Source organism: Sinocyclocheilus grahami, unplaced genomic scaffold (assembly GCF_001515645.1).
Source record: "Sinocyclocheilus grahami isolate Dianchi unplaced genomic scaffold, SAMN03320097.WGS_v1.1 scaffold84.1, whole genome shotgun sequence".
Classification (NCBI taxonomy): Eukaryota; Metazoa; Chordata; class Actinopteri; order Cypriniformes; family Cyprinidae; genus Sinocyclocheilus; species Sinocyclocheilus grahami.
In genome coordinates this window covers 826,726-843,020 of record NW_015505263.1, presented here as the reverse complement: position 1 = coordinate 843,020, position 16,295 = coordinate 826,726, and the positions used below count along the sequence as shown (strand labels likewise).

The following is a 16,295-nucleotide window of genomic DNA, read 5'->3' as shown; positions in this document are numbered from 1 at the left end:
ACTGCTGAGTTCTTTAGCAGAAATTTCTGTTTCCACGGTAACACCGTTTTCTCTGGATTATACTGGAGTATACTGCAGTTCTTTGCTGGAAATTTGGCTATTAAACATTGAAATCACACTGACTTGTGGTTTATATAGATGCACACACAATAATTTAACATCCTCTGAGCTCAAAGTGCGTCTGTTTTGAAAAGCTCCCGCTAAAAATCAATACCACTATGGAGAACATTAATGGGGTTTTACTTCCTGTTAGGCTCTACACAAACAGGAAAGAGTGTGTGTCGCTGTCCCGTGTCACAAGCCACACCCAAAGGCCCACACTCCTGGTGAAGGTACAGGAGCCGTTTTATTTTGTATCTCTCCTCTCATCACCCACATTCATCTTGTACAGACAACTTGCTCCAATCCATAAAACAGGCATTAATATGAAGCTATCATCCGGCTAAGAATTTTCATTTTAACTGACAAGGTGCCCCATTCATCACTGGTGGCGTCTCTATGTGCTCTCTGACTGCTGGAGAGAGATACAGGGAAGCTGTTCAGACGCTGCCCAGAGCCAGAGAACAAAAATGCAGCTAAGCCTCTTCAGCCGCGGCCTACAGAGAACAGACGTCTCGGACCCCCTGTGGGCTTCTCAATACCTGCTAAGAGCATTCATGTGTGTGGGAACACTTTTGGCTTTTTCAGCAAAAAAAGACACCATCTGAAATGCAACATCTGAGAATGTCAAAGGAGACATATTCTACACTTTTGTACTTTTTGTGTATTTTTCTCCCTCAAGCTCACTTAGAAAAGGTTTTTTTACACCAACAACAGCTGTAAAAAAAATTTTTCGCAACCACCATTTCAGATATTTTTGCCAGGGCAAAAAGTGATTATATATATACAGAATTCAAACTCATTCTACTCTAAAATAAAAAGAATATTTCACTTAAGAATTTTATTCTTAAATCAGCCAAAAATGAACATTTACTGAAAATTCACCCTCAGACCATCCAAGACGTAGATGAGATTTTGAAGGATCATGTCACTTGCTCGCCAATGGATCCTCTGCAGTGAATGGGTGCCGTCAGAATGAGAGTACATATAGCTGATAAAAACAAAAGTAATAAAAACAAGTAATTCTGCACGACTCCTGTCCATCAATTAACATTGTGTGAAACGAAAGGCTGTGTTTGTAAAAAAACTAATCAATCAAGCTGTTTTTAACTTCAAACCATTTAAACCAAAATTGCTTCCTTCAATGAAAATGTAGTCTAGTCTGAATCAGGAGAGAAATATGCACAGATGTTAATTTTAAAGATTTATTTTTAGGCATTTTCGCTTTTATTATGATAGGACAGATCACAGTTGACAGGAAGAAAAGTGGGAGAAAAAGAGGGGGCGGGATCGGGAAAGGTCCTCGAGTTGGGATTCGAACTCGGGACGCCCATAGCACAATGGTGCTATATGTCGGCGCACTGCCAACAGGGCTATCGGCGACGACTCAAGCAATGTTTCTAAGTGAAAAAATCCAAAACAGATGTTATTAGATGGACTGGGATCGTGTGGATTACTTATTGTAAGGTTATTATCAGCTATTTGGACTCTCGTTCTGATGGCACCCATTCACTGCAGAGGATCCATTGGTGAGCAAGTGATGTAATGCAAAATTTCTCCAAATCTGTTCTGATGCAGAAACAAACTCATCTACATCTTGGGTGGCCTAACGGAGAGTACATTTTCATTTTTGGGTGAACTATTCCTTTAAGGATGTTTTGTAAATCTGGCTCCTGTTTTGTTTGCAAGTTTTCTGCGTAACTTTTTTTAAAACTTTCTTTTTAAAATATAACGTGGAGGTCAAAGTATTTTGAAACCCAGACGGGAGTTATGTGGAAGATCCTTTAAATCAATAAACGTTCTAGGTGCGCTAGGGAGGGAGTACAGTATGTCGGAATAATACATCAAACTCCATTTCAAACAAGCAAGGAAAATCCTGTTTTCCACGATACATCCCGTTTAAAGTCTTAATAAGGAATTCCCACAAAGACGTCTTCAGAGCTCTCACACAGCAAAGCGTTTGCGCTGCCGTCGCCACTTCTGTAACTTCGAGGACACAAGCCATTTTCCTTCAATGGAGCGGGACGTAATTCCAACAGACAGCCTCTTTCCCCGCACCAAATGCGGAAGTGAAAGGCCATTACTGTATTTGTCAGGGAACTCATTAACGGATTCACATCACAGGGAAGGACAATATATGCACGCGCGAGGGTTAAACCGAGACGGAGGAATACAAAATGCTGCAAGTGTCTGGAAACGGTCTCGGCAGAACATTAGCGCGAGCACAAGGCCATGGGGGAGAGAGAAGATCCATTTTAATGAGCATCACAACTTAACAAAAATGTTCTCTGTTTCCATTCCTGACAATTTTGCCAATTTCATAGTAAACAAGCATAGAGAGATACTCTCTGACAGCATCGCCTTGATATGGTAAACAGTCTGGCTTTGAAGTGAAGCGTCAGATTATACATTGCTGAAGTGAGATTTTTAAGATTATTCTTGTTATATCTAATGATGCAGCTCATGGAAAAATAAATACACGGACATTTGCAGCATGAAAAATAATTTACAAGGTATCAGAGAGCGGGAGAAAGAGAAAGCTAAATGTTTTCCCCTCGCTTGGCAAAATGACTGGGGCATGGTTGGGGTATGATATTGCTTTGCGCTCTGTGGGGATTTCTCAGACGGGTTTGAGTGGGCACTGAAGGGGTAAATCAAGACTGCTGGGCGAGACACACATCTGACAGCAGAGAGAGAGAGCGTTCAGAGGAAGATCTCAGCACACACACTGAGCCAGAGGCTCCCTCAGTCCTAGCCTGGAGCACACTTTCCATCCTCTCTCTCTCTCTCTCTCCTTCTCTCAGTCGCTCTCCCGCTCGCTCGAAGACTTAGTCTGACCACAAGATGAGCAAGTCCAACATTTACACCATCTTAACTGCCAATACAGCACTTCCTGTCATCTTCACACAATGCTATTTGAGGCTTGCTTGGTTTGTTTTTTTAAATGAATAATCCACTTTAAAATATGAAAATATATTATAGTAAAATATCAAAAATAAAAATTTTTATATTATATTACATGATTTTATTCCTTACTCAGCAACAAATTCTTTTGGAATGTCTATGATTATATTATATTATATTGTATTATACTTTAATCCTTACTTAGCAACATTTTTTGTTTGTTTATAACTGCATGTATTAGTTTAGATTAAGCATTAAAGAATAGTTTGCACAAAAAAAGAAAATAGTGCAAATCACTTACTCGCCATCATGTCATGCAAAACCAGTATTTTCTTTCTTCTGTGAAACACATAATAAGATGTTAGGCCAGATATTCATGCTGTTCTTGTCAATACAGTGAAACTGAATGATGATTGTTGCTCTCAAGCTCCAAAAATGGCAAAAAGCACCATAAATAAAGCATAAACATACTTATGAATACCCAGCTATATTCCAAATTATATTAGTGCTGTTAAACCATTAATCGCGATTAATTGCATCCAAAATAAAAGTTTTTGTTTACATAATATATATATATGTGTATATGTACTGTGTACAGTATATTTATTATGTATATATAAACACACACACATGAATACATGTATATATTATGTTCATATATTAAATATATGTATATATAATAAAAATTATGAATATAGATTTTAGGAGCCAAAAAAAGTATTTGAAATCTGAAAAACTTGTTGTTTTTTTATCCTAAATTTGCCAATTCTAGTTATCAAATCCCTGTGGCAACACAGAAACGAGGGTTTACATCGATACTGGACCGAGATCACGACCTGAGCAGATCTCCAATTCCCCGCGTTCATTCCAACTCCTCCGCAGACCCGACCGCCAAACCCCAACCTTTCGATTATCCACATTTTTAACCACTGACACTTCTTCTGTCTCTGAGGTACAGTATTTCAGTTTTTGTCTCTTAGGTAAAGACAGAAGAGAATTGCATAGAACAGAGGAAGTTGAGCAGTAATTTCTGTGGAGAGGAAGAGGGAACTAGGCCTGTCGCAATAATCAATATATCGACTTATCGTGCAATATATGAACATGACCTCAATAATTTTTGGTGACGCAATATATCGCCCATTATATTTACTTAAAAAATTTATGTCACCATGTTTTGTACATTCCACTTGTGCCTGTGTCTTTTGCAGCTTCTTGTACATAACTTAGTGTGAGGTGCTAGATCAAATTTTAAAAATGCTTCTACAAAAAAAAGTTTCATCTGCAGCCTTGTTTAGGGATCTGTGCCTTTGTGCATACGGACATCTGACTGCTAAGTAGTGATTGTATTTTTCAGCAATAGTGCGCACCCTTAATTTACAGAGAAAAGAAGATCAGGGAAAAATCTGAAGATGGAATTATTTTTTTTGCATTTTTCTTTTTTTCTGCTTGTTACTTTGCACTTTTTGTTAGAAATTGTTTATTTACTCTTTATTCAGGTTTATTTAAGGTATCTAATATTTTGATACTTAATTCCCATGATTTAAATATTCTTAAAAATTAAAAGTTTGTTGTCATTTGGAAGTGTGTAGGCCTTCTTGCATTATTATGCTTTTACATTATGATTATATATTCAGTGGCATAAAATGATCTTTAAAATGACAATAATATCGCTTATCGCAATTATTTCTGGGGCAATATATCGCACAACAAAAAGTTGTTATCGTGACAGGCCTAGAGGGAACGAGCCAAATATCATGCGTAACATCTAACTGACACCATCAGAAGATGACAACAACAACGAGAAACATTAGCTTTAGCTATCAGGAGCTCTATACAGCCTCTATAAAACTACAACATCATCAGCACTGGAAGGATAATGCGCTGGGCTAAGACAAATTTTTCCAAGTCAAGCAAAGGAAACTGTTAATATAGTTTATTTAAAGTTTAGTCAAAGTTGTAAATAAAACAAAGATTATTGGAATGTTTTACAACAAAATATTTCAGTTTCAGTTCAAAATTTCATGTTTAAGTTGATGTTTCTTGCCTCATTTCCTCATTTTTTATAACTTACTTTATTAATGGGAATCTTTATAATAATAATAAATAGACTTAAAGGGATCATAGGATGTCCGGATGTCCAAAGTTGATATGATTCTTTAGGGTCTTAATGAAAAGTCTGTAACGTAGTTTGGTTAAAATTTCTGTCAAAAACAGCTCTTTTCAGAGCATGCAGATTTGTAGCATTTTCCTTTAAATGTTAATGAGCTCTGCTGACCCCGCCCCTCTCTTCGAGCCGCTCTCAGAGAGACTGTTTACTTTAGCTGCATTCATCGTGAAACTTGCTAATTAGCACATTATTAGGAAAGGCGATTTGCAAAGATTCATTAAAAAACCTTATACTCACTTCTTCTGTAGGTGAAGCTGGATCATGAATGATTCGCGCGAACATAGACGCATTTATGTAGATCGGGGGCGCATTCCCTTCAAAAACAAACATAATCCACTGTGTCTTCAGCGGCTCAGATGTCGGGAGTAAATGACGACTGCTATGCTCATTATTACATCCAACAACAGAAGACCTCAATCGTTTAGGAGTCATTCTTGTCTACACCTGCTCTGGCGGTGAAACAATGGCGGACTGATGATAGCTCACTCAGGGCGGGTCTAAGGTAAGACACCAGTCCAGTCTGTGCTGAAACGCTACTGTCAATCAAACTATCATGGGAGGGGCCTGTCTGGCATACGGACATCTGACTGCTAAGTAGTGATTGTATTTTTCAGCAATAGTGCGCACCCTTAATTTACAGAGAAAAGAAGATCAGGGAAAAATCTGAAGATGGAATTATTTTTTTTGCATTTTTCTTTTTTTCTGCTTGTTACTTTGCACTTTTTGTTAGAAATTGTTTATTTACTCTTTATTCAGGTTTATTTAAGGTATCTAATATTTTGATACTTAATTCCCATGATTTAAATATTCTTAAAAATTAAAAGTTTGTTGTCATTTGGAAGTGTGTAGGCCTTCTTGCATTATTATGCTTTTACATTATGATTATATATTCAGTGGCATAAAATGATCTTTAAAATGACAATAATATCGCTTATCGCAATTATTTCTGGGGCAATATATCGCACAACAAAAAGTTGTTATCGTGACAGGCCTAGAGGGAACGAGCCAAATATCATGCGTAACATCTAACTGACACCATCAGAAGATGACAACAACAACGAGAAACATTAGCTTTAGCTATCAGGAGCTCTATACAGCCTCTATAAAACTACAACATCATCAGCACTGGAAGGATAATGCGCTGGGCTAAGACAAATTTTTCCAAGTCAAGCAAAGGAAACTGTTAATATAGTTTATTTAAAGTTTAGTCAAAGTTGTAAATAAAACAAAGATTATTGGAATGTTTTACAACAAAATATTTCAGTTTCAGTTCAAAATTTCATGTTTAAGTTGATGTTTCTTGCCTCATTTTTCTCCAGTGTATAACTTACTTTATTAATGGGAATCTTTATAATAATAATAAATAGACTTAAAGGGATCATAGGATGTCCATTTTCCACAAGTTGATATGATTCTTTAGGGTCTTAATGAAAAGTCTGTAACGTAGTTTGGTTAAAATTTCTGTCAAAAACAGCTCTTTTCAGAGCATGCAGATTTGTAGCATTTTCCTTTAAATGTTAATGGAACAGCCCGGATGGACAGAGGGACGGACGGGAATTGATTTCATTGTGAACTGATGACATATAGACAGAATAGATCCGATAGAACGACAGTACAATAGAATAGATCCATATAATGACTGAATAGATAGAACGAAGTAATGATAAATAGAATGATAGAGCAATAGATAGAACGATAGACAGAACGATGGATGGATGGATGGATGGAACGATAGGCCTAGATAGAACGATAGATAGAACAATAGATAGAATGATAAAACGATAGATAGATAGATAGATAGATAGATAGATAGATAGATAGATAGATAGTAGGGCTGTCAAAAAAAATTTGAATTTCGAATATTCGTCGAATTAAATCTATCAGCATTGCACTTGCATCTCACAATTTGAATTAAGTTTTTCAGTCGGATGGATGGATGGATGGATGGATGGATGGATGGATGGATGGATGGATGGATGGATGGATGGATGGATGGATGGATGGATGGATGGATGGATGGATGGATGGATGGATGGAGGGAAGGAAGGATGGGGGGAGTCATGCATGACCATCCATCCATCCATCCATCCATCCATCCATCCATCCATCCATCCATCCATCCATCCATCCATCCATCCATCCATCCATCCATCCATCCATCCATCCATCCATCCATCCATCCATCCATCCATCCATGGATGGATGGATGGATGGATGGATCCATCCATCCATCCATCCATCCATCCATCCATCCATCCATCCATCCATCCAAAGAAATTAGACTCTGAACTACCCATTTGATATACTGGTAAATATAGCACAAATATGTCATATGTCCCTTAAAATAAATTCTCTTTCCTCTTGCAAAAGCTCTGGAAGCTAGTGTGTTTACTTTAGCTGATGGCTATTGTGCTGTACAGTATCAATAAGCAATTTGACCTTTTCCCACAGTCTGCTGCTGGAAAGGCCTTCATTTGTCAGGACTGTGAGCTAATTTGAGCCTTTCCCTGACAAAAGACCTACTGTTACTCCATTACACGTCACACACGGACAGATATATTATCAATTCAAAACGTTTGCCTTTGGTACGTCAAAGCACAGGAAGTGGCAGGAGACACAGAAGTGGCTGACACAGCGTCCTGAGCTGCTGCTTTTGATGAGTGTACCCGGTGATAAGCCTGGGAAAACGCCGGCACAAAAGCAGTCAGTAAATCCCCGCAAAGGGGGCTTCTTTAGGTGACGACATGCGTAAGGAATGCTATAGAGAAAATACCTCGGCGTGCTGTAGCTCCTTTGTGAGGTGAGGTGATGGGGGCATACCTCCATTTACAGCCAAATCACAGCTATGACATTCGCTTATTAAAGTGACAGGTGGGCTAGTGAGCATATGCGCTACACAATTTATTTATCGGGGTGTGCAGCGGGTATTAGTGAGGTGCGAGGGCGGCCTGTGTCGAGTCATGTGAGTTGTGTCTTCTAGCAGCTCTTCTGCCGAACAGGAATAATCTATTGTGATTTTGCACGCAAAACTCGGGATCTCCTACAAGGTCCACGCAGGTGCGGATGATCAAATCGCTGCTTGATAAGAGGAACTACTATCTAAAATGATATTATATGAGACGTATTACAGAATATTCAGCTGGAAATTGTTTTAAATTTTATATTATTTTCTCACAAGAACCATAATTTTTTAGCTACGTAAATTACAAAATTTAAACTACATACATACACACACACACACATATATATATAATGTTTTTTTTTTTTTTCTTTTTTTTTTTTAAAGTAAATAAAACATATTATTGGAGTATGAATGTGAAAATTATTTCTACACAATTTTTTTTAAACAATACACTTTGTTTTACAGCAGTTTTAAATAATATAAATATTTTTCTGGGCGATAATATAGTTTACATTTTGCATGTTGATATTTGCTATATATATATATATATATATATACACACACACATTCTCTCGTATATATCTCTTTTTTTATTACATGCACAATTTATGTATGCAAATAAAATTGGATGTACTAAATACAAGAACACGTACAAAAATATTGCTGGCCAATAATGTAGATTTGTGATTATATAAATCATCAAGCATTTACATTTATACTTTACATCAAGCGTTATACATTTGACATGTGTATACTGAATGTATGTGTAGTTGAATGTACAACATTAATATATCGCTGGCCAATAACATAATTTACAATATAGTAAATCAAGCAGTTCAGATTTGCTATATAGTATATATTGCTTTTTTGAGTATACTGTATCTATGCATATAAAGTACTATATAAATATATTGGTGGGTGAAAATGGCAATATAGTTTGTATTTTGCCGTGATATAAACAATCAAGCAGTTGTGTTCAGGAAAAACCAAAGTAGCCTAACGGTATTTGAGTGGTAATGTGCTTCTGTTCTGAATTTCCAATGCTAAATACAGTCATGGAAAACCCATCTCACATCCAAATCTAACACAAGCTTTCAATATAGAGAAAAGTGGCAACATCTTCAAATCAAAACGATAAAGGCATTGTTCGATGTGCGCAAATATGTGCAAATCCAAACCCAAATCCAAGTATGCAATGCATTTAAATCCATTTTCTTTGCCAATGCATATATAGGAGGATTACACATGTATTCTGGAAGCGCTGTGGAGTTTGTTCGGGCTCAGAAGTGCTTCTGGAACACTAGAGGGGGTGAGTAAAGGGCAACGCTTGCTGCCAGCAGTAGATGATCGCGGCACAGCCAAACCAAAGAAGCAGATGGGAGTCAGCGGGCAGAACATCTGTCTTTTGAGCCAGATATTAAATGAAGGTCTTAAAACCACTGTGGACATTAAACGCGTAGAAGGGGAGCTCGGGTTTTACCGCAGCCGCAAACCATAACAAAACCTGTGACATTCAGAAGCAACACTTTAGCCGCCTAGAGCACGATCATCTCTGATCTCTTCTCTCTGGCATAAAAAGGCACGTATCGTATGTACTGCCTAAAGTCCTTTGAAATATAAAGGCCTTCGATATAGAGAAGTCAGCTATCAGTACAGGGGAAACCGGGGCTAGTTGTCACAATCAAACATCCAGTTACAGTGATTTTGTATGCTGGTTTCAAACGGTTTAAAAGATGTTTTGAAGAATTTTGGTAACCAACCAGCTTCTGGTAGCCATTGGCTTCCATAGTATTTTTTTCCATACTATGGAATTCAATGGCTACCGGCAACTGTTATTTAAAATACCTTATTTTGTGTTGAACAGAAGAAAGAAATTCATACTGTACAGGTTAATGACAAGTAAATTAATTTTCATTTTTGAATGAACTATCCCTTTAAATTAGAATAATTTTGAGAATTTCTGTCCTCCACACTAAAATATCATCATATATTTACTGTTTAAATAAACAAAACCACACTGACGTACATTCATACAAGAGACACTAAATAATGAAAACTGTTCAGCATTTCTCAATGTCAAGTTGGACATCTGTGATTATATTATATTGTGCACTGTTTACATTACTGTTTCATGAATGGTTTTGTTATATAATTATTTACTGTTTGAATTATGCTGAAAAGTCTGTATTTGGTCATTCAATGGCAGGTTCCATTGTGACAACTTACCCCATAAATCGCAACAATACACACCATTATTGGGGCACATTGTCACAAAAGATCAACATATGTTGAATAAATATTTTCTTGGACAAAAATGGTGGAAATTGACACTCACTGAAATAAAAAGAAAGAAAATTCAAAACAAAAAGACACGTGTTAACCAAAAAAACTTCAGTATATATACACACAAAGGCAAAAATGAAAAAGGTCATTCAGTGTTCCATTGCACTGATCAACCTACAACTGATTCCCTGATATGTCCGTAAAAACCTAACTAAGAGAACAATCAAACACCTCAGCTCAGATGTAGAGATGTATACATCTCACGCCACGAGCTGTGCAGTAATGCATCGAGAGACTGCACAATTACCTTTGCGGGATGCATCTTCTTTATGTCTGCCTCTCTGCTCTGACCTTCACAATAACAGAGACGAGTGGCGGCTGGCGAGAGCCGCGGTAATCACCGCACAACACGCAGAACACCAGCCAAAGATGAGGGCTTGAAATCCCTCTTAATTGTGATAAATACACATCAGAATTGCTTATTTGCTTCCATTCCATGCCGCGTTCGACACTGGCGAATCAACGGGTGGAATTGGTGCGTCCTTTGTGTGATGGTATAGCTCAGCTTGGGCTGTCTGCCTCTCCGGCATTTGGAGAACATCGCCGCTTTGTTTCCACCATAAACATATGCATATCTAATACTCGGTGATTTGGGAATAAAAAATAATCACAAACACAGCACACCGACACTCCTGAGCGTTTAGCGAGATGCTGATATTCATAATTTCACATCAAAGGATTATTACAATGAGCAGCAACATGTCGGAATGTGATTATAATAACAAACAGGCCAATTTTCATCATTTGCATGTGTAGCTGGCAGGAAATACTTTCAAGAAGTTGCAGCGTGACATGCTATAGTCCAATTTTTAGCTCATTTTATTATAATCGTTATGCATGCAGCTTTTATGAGCCAATATTAATTTAGAACCTACACGGAATAAATCTGCCACACCGCAGGCCCATTTAAAACAATCGACGGTGAAAAAACAAAAGATATACACTTTCCCTTATACATTCATTTACATTTTTAACCTGAAACGGAAGCGATTTGCATCACATATGGCGTCTTATTAATGGACCTGTTGATACACAAGCCATTAGAGAGACGATGCTTTATAATGCAACACCAAATAAACCCCAAGCATTTCACAATGCCACAGCTCGGCTCTCAATCTATGGATCCACTGCAGCACCGTAGGAGAGGAAATGGAACAATTTAGCACTTTTGTTTGCTCACAGTGAGGGAGGGAGGCATTGCTTTCTTCAACACAAAGCCAACTTTGTGTTTAGTGTTGTGTATAAATTCACGCCAACCAATCTCTCTCTCTCTCTCTCTCTCTCTCTCTGTGAATTCGCGTCCAACTCTTTCAGAGTTGCTTCGCCCAAGAGCACAATCCCTCCCTTCCCAACACTCGCTTACAGCGTTAGTAACCAGCACTGCATTAAAAAATAAACTCCCAAACATTCCTTGAGAATTTCAGCCCCGGTGTTATTCGGTTCAACTCTCAAGTGGAGCCACATAACGAATCACAGAGTGCAATTTAGCCCTTCAGAATGCCGGTCGGAAACAGGTGATAAAGGAAGCACTCATGCACTGGCTATGAAGTCCCCCCCACCCCCTCAAAATTAATTCCATCTTCAAGATTCCTATCTCTACGATATGCTCGGAATGGCACACAAATACGCTCCCGCCAGAAAGATTACTGCAGACTGACTTAGCATAAACATCTCCTGCTGTTATGACTGGCAGGGGGTAGAATATAATTCTAATGTCGTGGCCTATTTAGACGTAGGTGCATTAGTGTAATCTGCGTGTTCCGAAAGAGAATTATAAAATAATCAAGCTCGATGAGAGTTTTGTCAAGCTTGCTAATGATAACCATTCACAGTCCGGTCAGGCACACAATCTTGTGGAGTTGCTACAGTATATGAATCGGGCCGTGTTTACATTGTAAAATGTCACTGGCTCTACGGCTGATATTTTGTACACACACTGCAGTTGAATTATTGCATATAATTTAACATTAGTTCAACAAGCTGTACGGTGCACGCAGTGCGGCGTGAATCAGTGCTGCCTAATTTAATACTCCTGAAAGCTAAGGAGAAAAAAATACCTATTGTTCGTATGAGTTTATGTAAGAAGGACCAGTGATATTCTAAACATAATCTTGTCATCTAAACACAAAAATGGATGAATTTGCAATAAAAAGTTTTGATGATAAAGATAACACATACCTGACTAGTGTAAATAAGATACAGCCTTGTTGCAATTTCAGATCATTAGTAATTTCATTACTGCAGATTAATTCAGCGCAACACCTGTCATCTGAAGACTATGCAATACTCAAGCAAAACAGCAATACAACAGTCATATTAAAACTTCAGATCAACAAAACATGAAAGAAATACGCACATTAAATCCATCACCATTTTCTAATAAATACATTTCAGTCCTCAAACAGCCACTTGATGCTTTATAGTCTTATCCCAATTTCAGATCTAGAGATCAAATAATTTCATAATTGCAAGATTTAGTGCACCACCACCTGTCATCCAAGTGAAAAAAGGCTGATGAACAAGTAATATTCTCACAAAATGACAGCAATTTCATAACTAGATGAATTTAGTGTCATGTTTTCTTCATCCTCAAGCATTTCTCAAACATCTGCTTTATATACACATTAAAATAGTCTTGTATCACAATTTCAGATCTATTGATCTGACAAATTAATTTAGTCCACCACCTGTCATCAAGTGTAAAAGGCACCAGGAAATATAGCCTACTCAATAAGCAGCACAACAACAAAAAATCTATCTTTTAGCATGCACCCTACTATATAAAATATCTACAAATATAAACTAGTGATTGCAATCATGCACCTGTAATGTATGTAGCCTATGTGTTAAACACCAATCCAAGTGAAAAGCATTTCAGCTACATCCTATAGCATACACCTGACTACTGTATATAACTAGTCTTGTGATCAACTACTGTCATTTCCAAAGTGCAGATTTATTTACTGCTCAAATTACAGAGTTTCTGATCCAACAGAGGACTCAAATCCGCGTCGACCTACGCTGAAACTTCCGCCCTTGCGCCCATTATTTCACAGCAGTAAACAGTGTGTTTTACTCAGATTGGCCTAATGCCGCGAAAACAAACGGCGAGCGGATACAACGCTGCAACATGGTCGCGTTCGAACGTTCACAAATTTCCCGCGAAACCTGCCAGCGGCTCGACACAAGCTGAACACATTCAACGGTCATGTCCTCTGCCCACCAAAACACACACACACACACACACACGCACGCACAGCAAAAACACACACACTCACTGCTTCTGTCAGCGTGTATACCTGTTACCCAACCCCTCACACACACTCCTGCGGAAAGGGCAAAGTTTCACGTCTCAGTCCAAAATGCCCGTCAGCGCACGCGTTTCCACAGACTCACAACAAACCGAGCGTTTACCGTTCTCTTCTGGAAGGGTCTTGCTGAATGCTGGGCTTGGTGGGCGCCATCTTCCTGCAATTATTAATTACACTTTTTTTCCTCCGGATTTCACGCGGCGAGCAGCTGACAGCGGAACCGGGAGCATTGAAGCAACGCCATCGGTGGCACCGGAGCGCTCGTGCTGGTGTCTCCGTGCGTTAAGACGCGTTCAGACGAGCGCGAGACCAGCCGACGCTGAGATCCAAAGGCATGCCAATAAAGTGAGAGGAAACCCGGGGACGCTCGCGCGATCCGGCGGCTGTCCTCGCGGGGGAAGCGAAGGCAGGAATCAGTGCACGAGAGGGGCTTTTACATCACGATGTGCCCCCTCGAACACAGCCGCTTCTTCCCAGTATGTTCGTTCGCATTTTTCAGCCTTTTTCCTGCCTCTCTCTCCCTCTCATCTCCCTCTCCTGCCGGCGCAACAACGCCACTCAGTTGTAGTTGGAAATAGTTTTGAGTTTATGCGGAATATACAGGTTGTTTGTGATGCATCAACGAAAGGATTGGAGAAATCGCTTCATGACAGCTTTTGAACGTTTGCTTTCGTGCTTTCTGTAACGTGTCGAATGCTATGATTGACAGCTGTCAAAATCAACTCGCATGCCAAGTTGATGATTTTTTTTAATCTGAGACGAAATTATTTTGAGCCAAGCACTAAGAGTGAAAACAAAATGTTTTTAAAATTAAAGATATAAAAGAGATGGGCTATATCTTATGCAATGTCCATGAGTTAGATTTAAAGATAAATGCATCAGAAAAACGTGCACGGTTCAAGTTGTTTTTTTTTTGTTTGTTTTTTTTGCACTAATGCACATTAAATACATTATTTATATTTTTCTAAACGAATCCGTCTTGACATAAATAAAGGCCTGTTTTCTGATGTGCATTAGAACCTGTGACCTGTCAAGGTCATGGGCTGACAGCCACCCCGTTTAATGTCCTGTTCATTGTGTTGTGCTCTAAACAGACTGTTTAATTGAACGTGACAGTATATGTAAGCATGTGTGCACTTGATTCAGCTGATATACTAACATCAGAACATTCACATCCATTAACGCCAGTCTACGCCTAGTAGATGATGAAAATTACTGTGTGAAAAAATAGTCTGTTTAGCAATTTTACAGACTTTACAAAGACTTAATGTCTATTTGTATGAATCTAAATCGCACCATGTGATTTAGTGGCGCTTTCTTGGCTTTGGAGATTGATTTATTTTTTTAATATCTTGTTTAATCTATTAAAAACTATTGTTCTAGGATGAAAATACGAATTATGCATTGATTTTTGCATGCAGTTGTCATTTTAAATGAATAATTTCAGATCATTTGTTCTGAAGAGAGTTTTTCTGTGCATTGAAATAGTTGGCAATGCCAGTTTTGTAATGATCACAGTTGCTTTGGATATTTAAGATGCTTATTTGTAGGAAAATTTGAATGCAAAACATTTATATTGGCTATAAATCATAATATGACTTTTCTTTACATGTGTGTGTGTGCTGTGGAATTTGACACATAGTAAAACTTTACAGCTTCAATAAACGGCTTGCTTTATATCGTGTGGTGTTTTGTGTCTAATAAATGAAGCAAACCCCGGATCTCAGTGAAACTGGGATGTTAGGAATCTAAGTTTACACTTTCAGCAACCTCCAGGGAAATCCTGTATTATTTTATATATACACCTGTTAACGGTGAATGTGAATGGACGCAACAAATATGACATGAATAGTATGGATGTCACCTAAACGAGAGGGGGAAAAAACATGTTTTGCGTTTAGTCAGCGTACCTTTGTTGGTAAGACGTCAAGCCTTGGACGTTTTGCGGGTTCCCGTTAGCTACCGGGAGTCTGGACGCAGCCGGCATCCCTCCACCGGCTCCCGCACCTGCAGCCGCCGCCGCCGTCACCTGAACACTGAAATCCGGGAAGATCCTGATCATCCCCGAGCGCGCACCGCGATGCTGCACCAACCGAGCGTGTGTGGATCAACCTTCCCTCCGGTCCGACAAATCACAGCAGCACAATCCCATTAGTGACGGAAACAAGCTCATCGGCCATTCTACGTCTTGTTTTCTGCTTTCAGAGGAGAGAACTGCTGCTTCTAGAGGGTTGGTGATGATGGTGCTCGCAGACTGCCGCCTCTTTGCGCGTCCTGTGCGCTTTTACGCGGAAAAGTTTCTAGAGCTCCAAGCTTTCCCGACGAATCCGAGCTTAAGTTTTTAAAGGTAAACTTCCTCGAAAGCGTGTCATTTAACCATATCCTCCAATATATCAATGCTCTGACTTTCTATGCGACTGCTTGTGAGCCAAGTTTGACTAATAACTGTCAGTTTAGGAAACTTAAAAAGTGACGCACTAACGCCTAAAATCTTAAATCAAAGTATCCTAACGTTATTTTAAGTTTACAACGCGTAAATAATATGCATTTTAGTTTTGAACATACAGCT

At 38.7% G+C, this 16,295-nt stretch overlaps 1 protein-coding gene across 1 annotated transcript in view; it reads right to left on the bottom strand.

The window, feature by feature from the left end:
• npas3 (neuronal PAS domain protein 3) overlaps positions 1 to 15,921 on the bottom strand; it is a 341,558-nt gene extending 325,637 nt beyond the window's left edge. The window contains exon 1 of the mRNA XM_016274094.1: positions 15,637 to 15,921. Within this exon, the coding sequence (XP_016129580.1) occupies positions 15,637 to 15,788 (152 nt within the window). The 5' untranslated portion in view covers positions 15,789 to 15,921. The remainder of the gene's footprint in view (positions 1 to 15,636) is intronic.
• Positions 15,922 to 16,295: the final 374 nt, after the last annotated feature.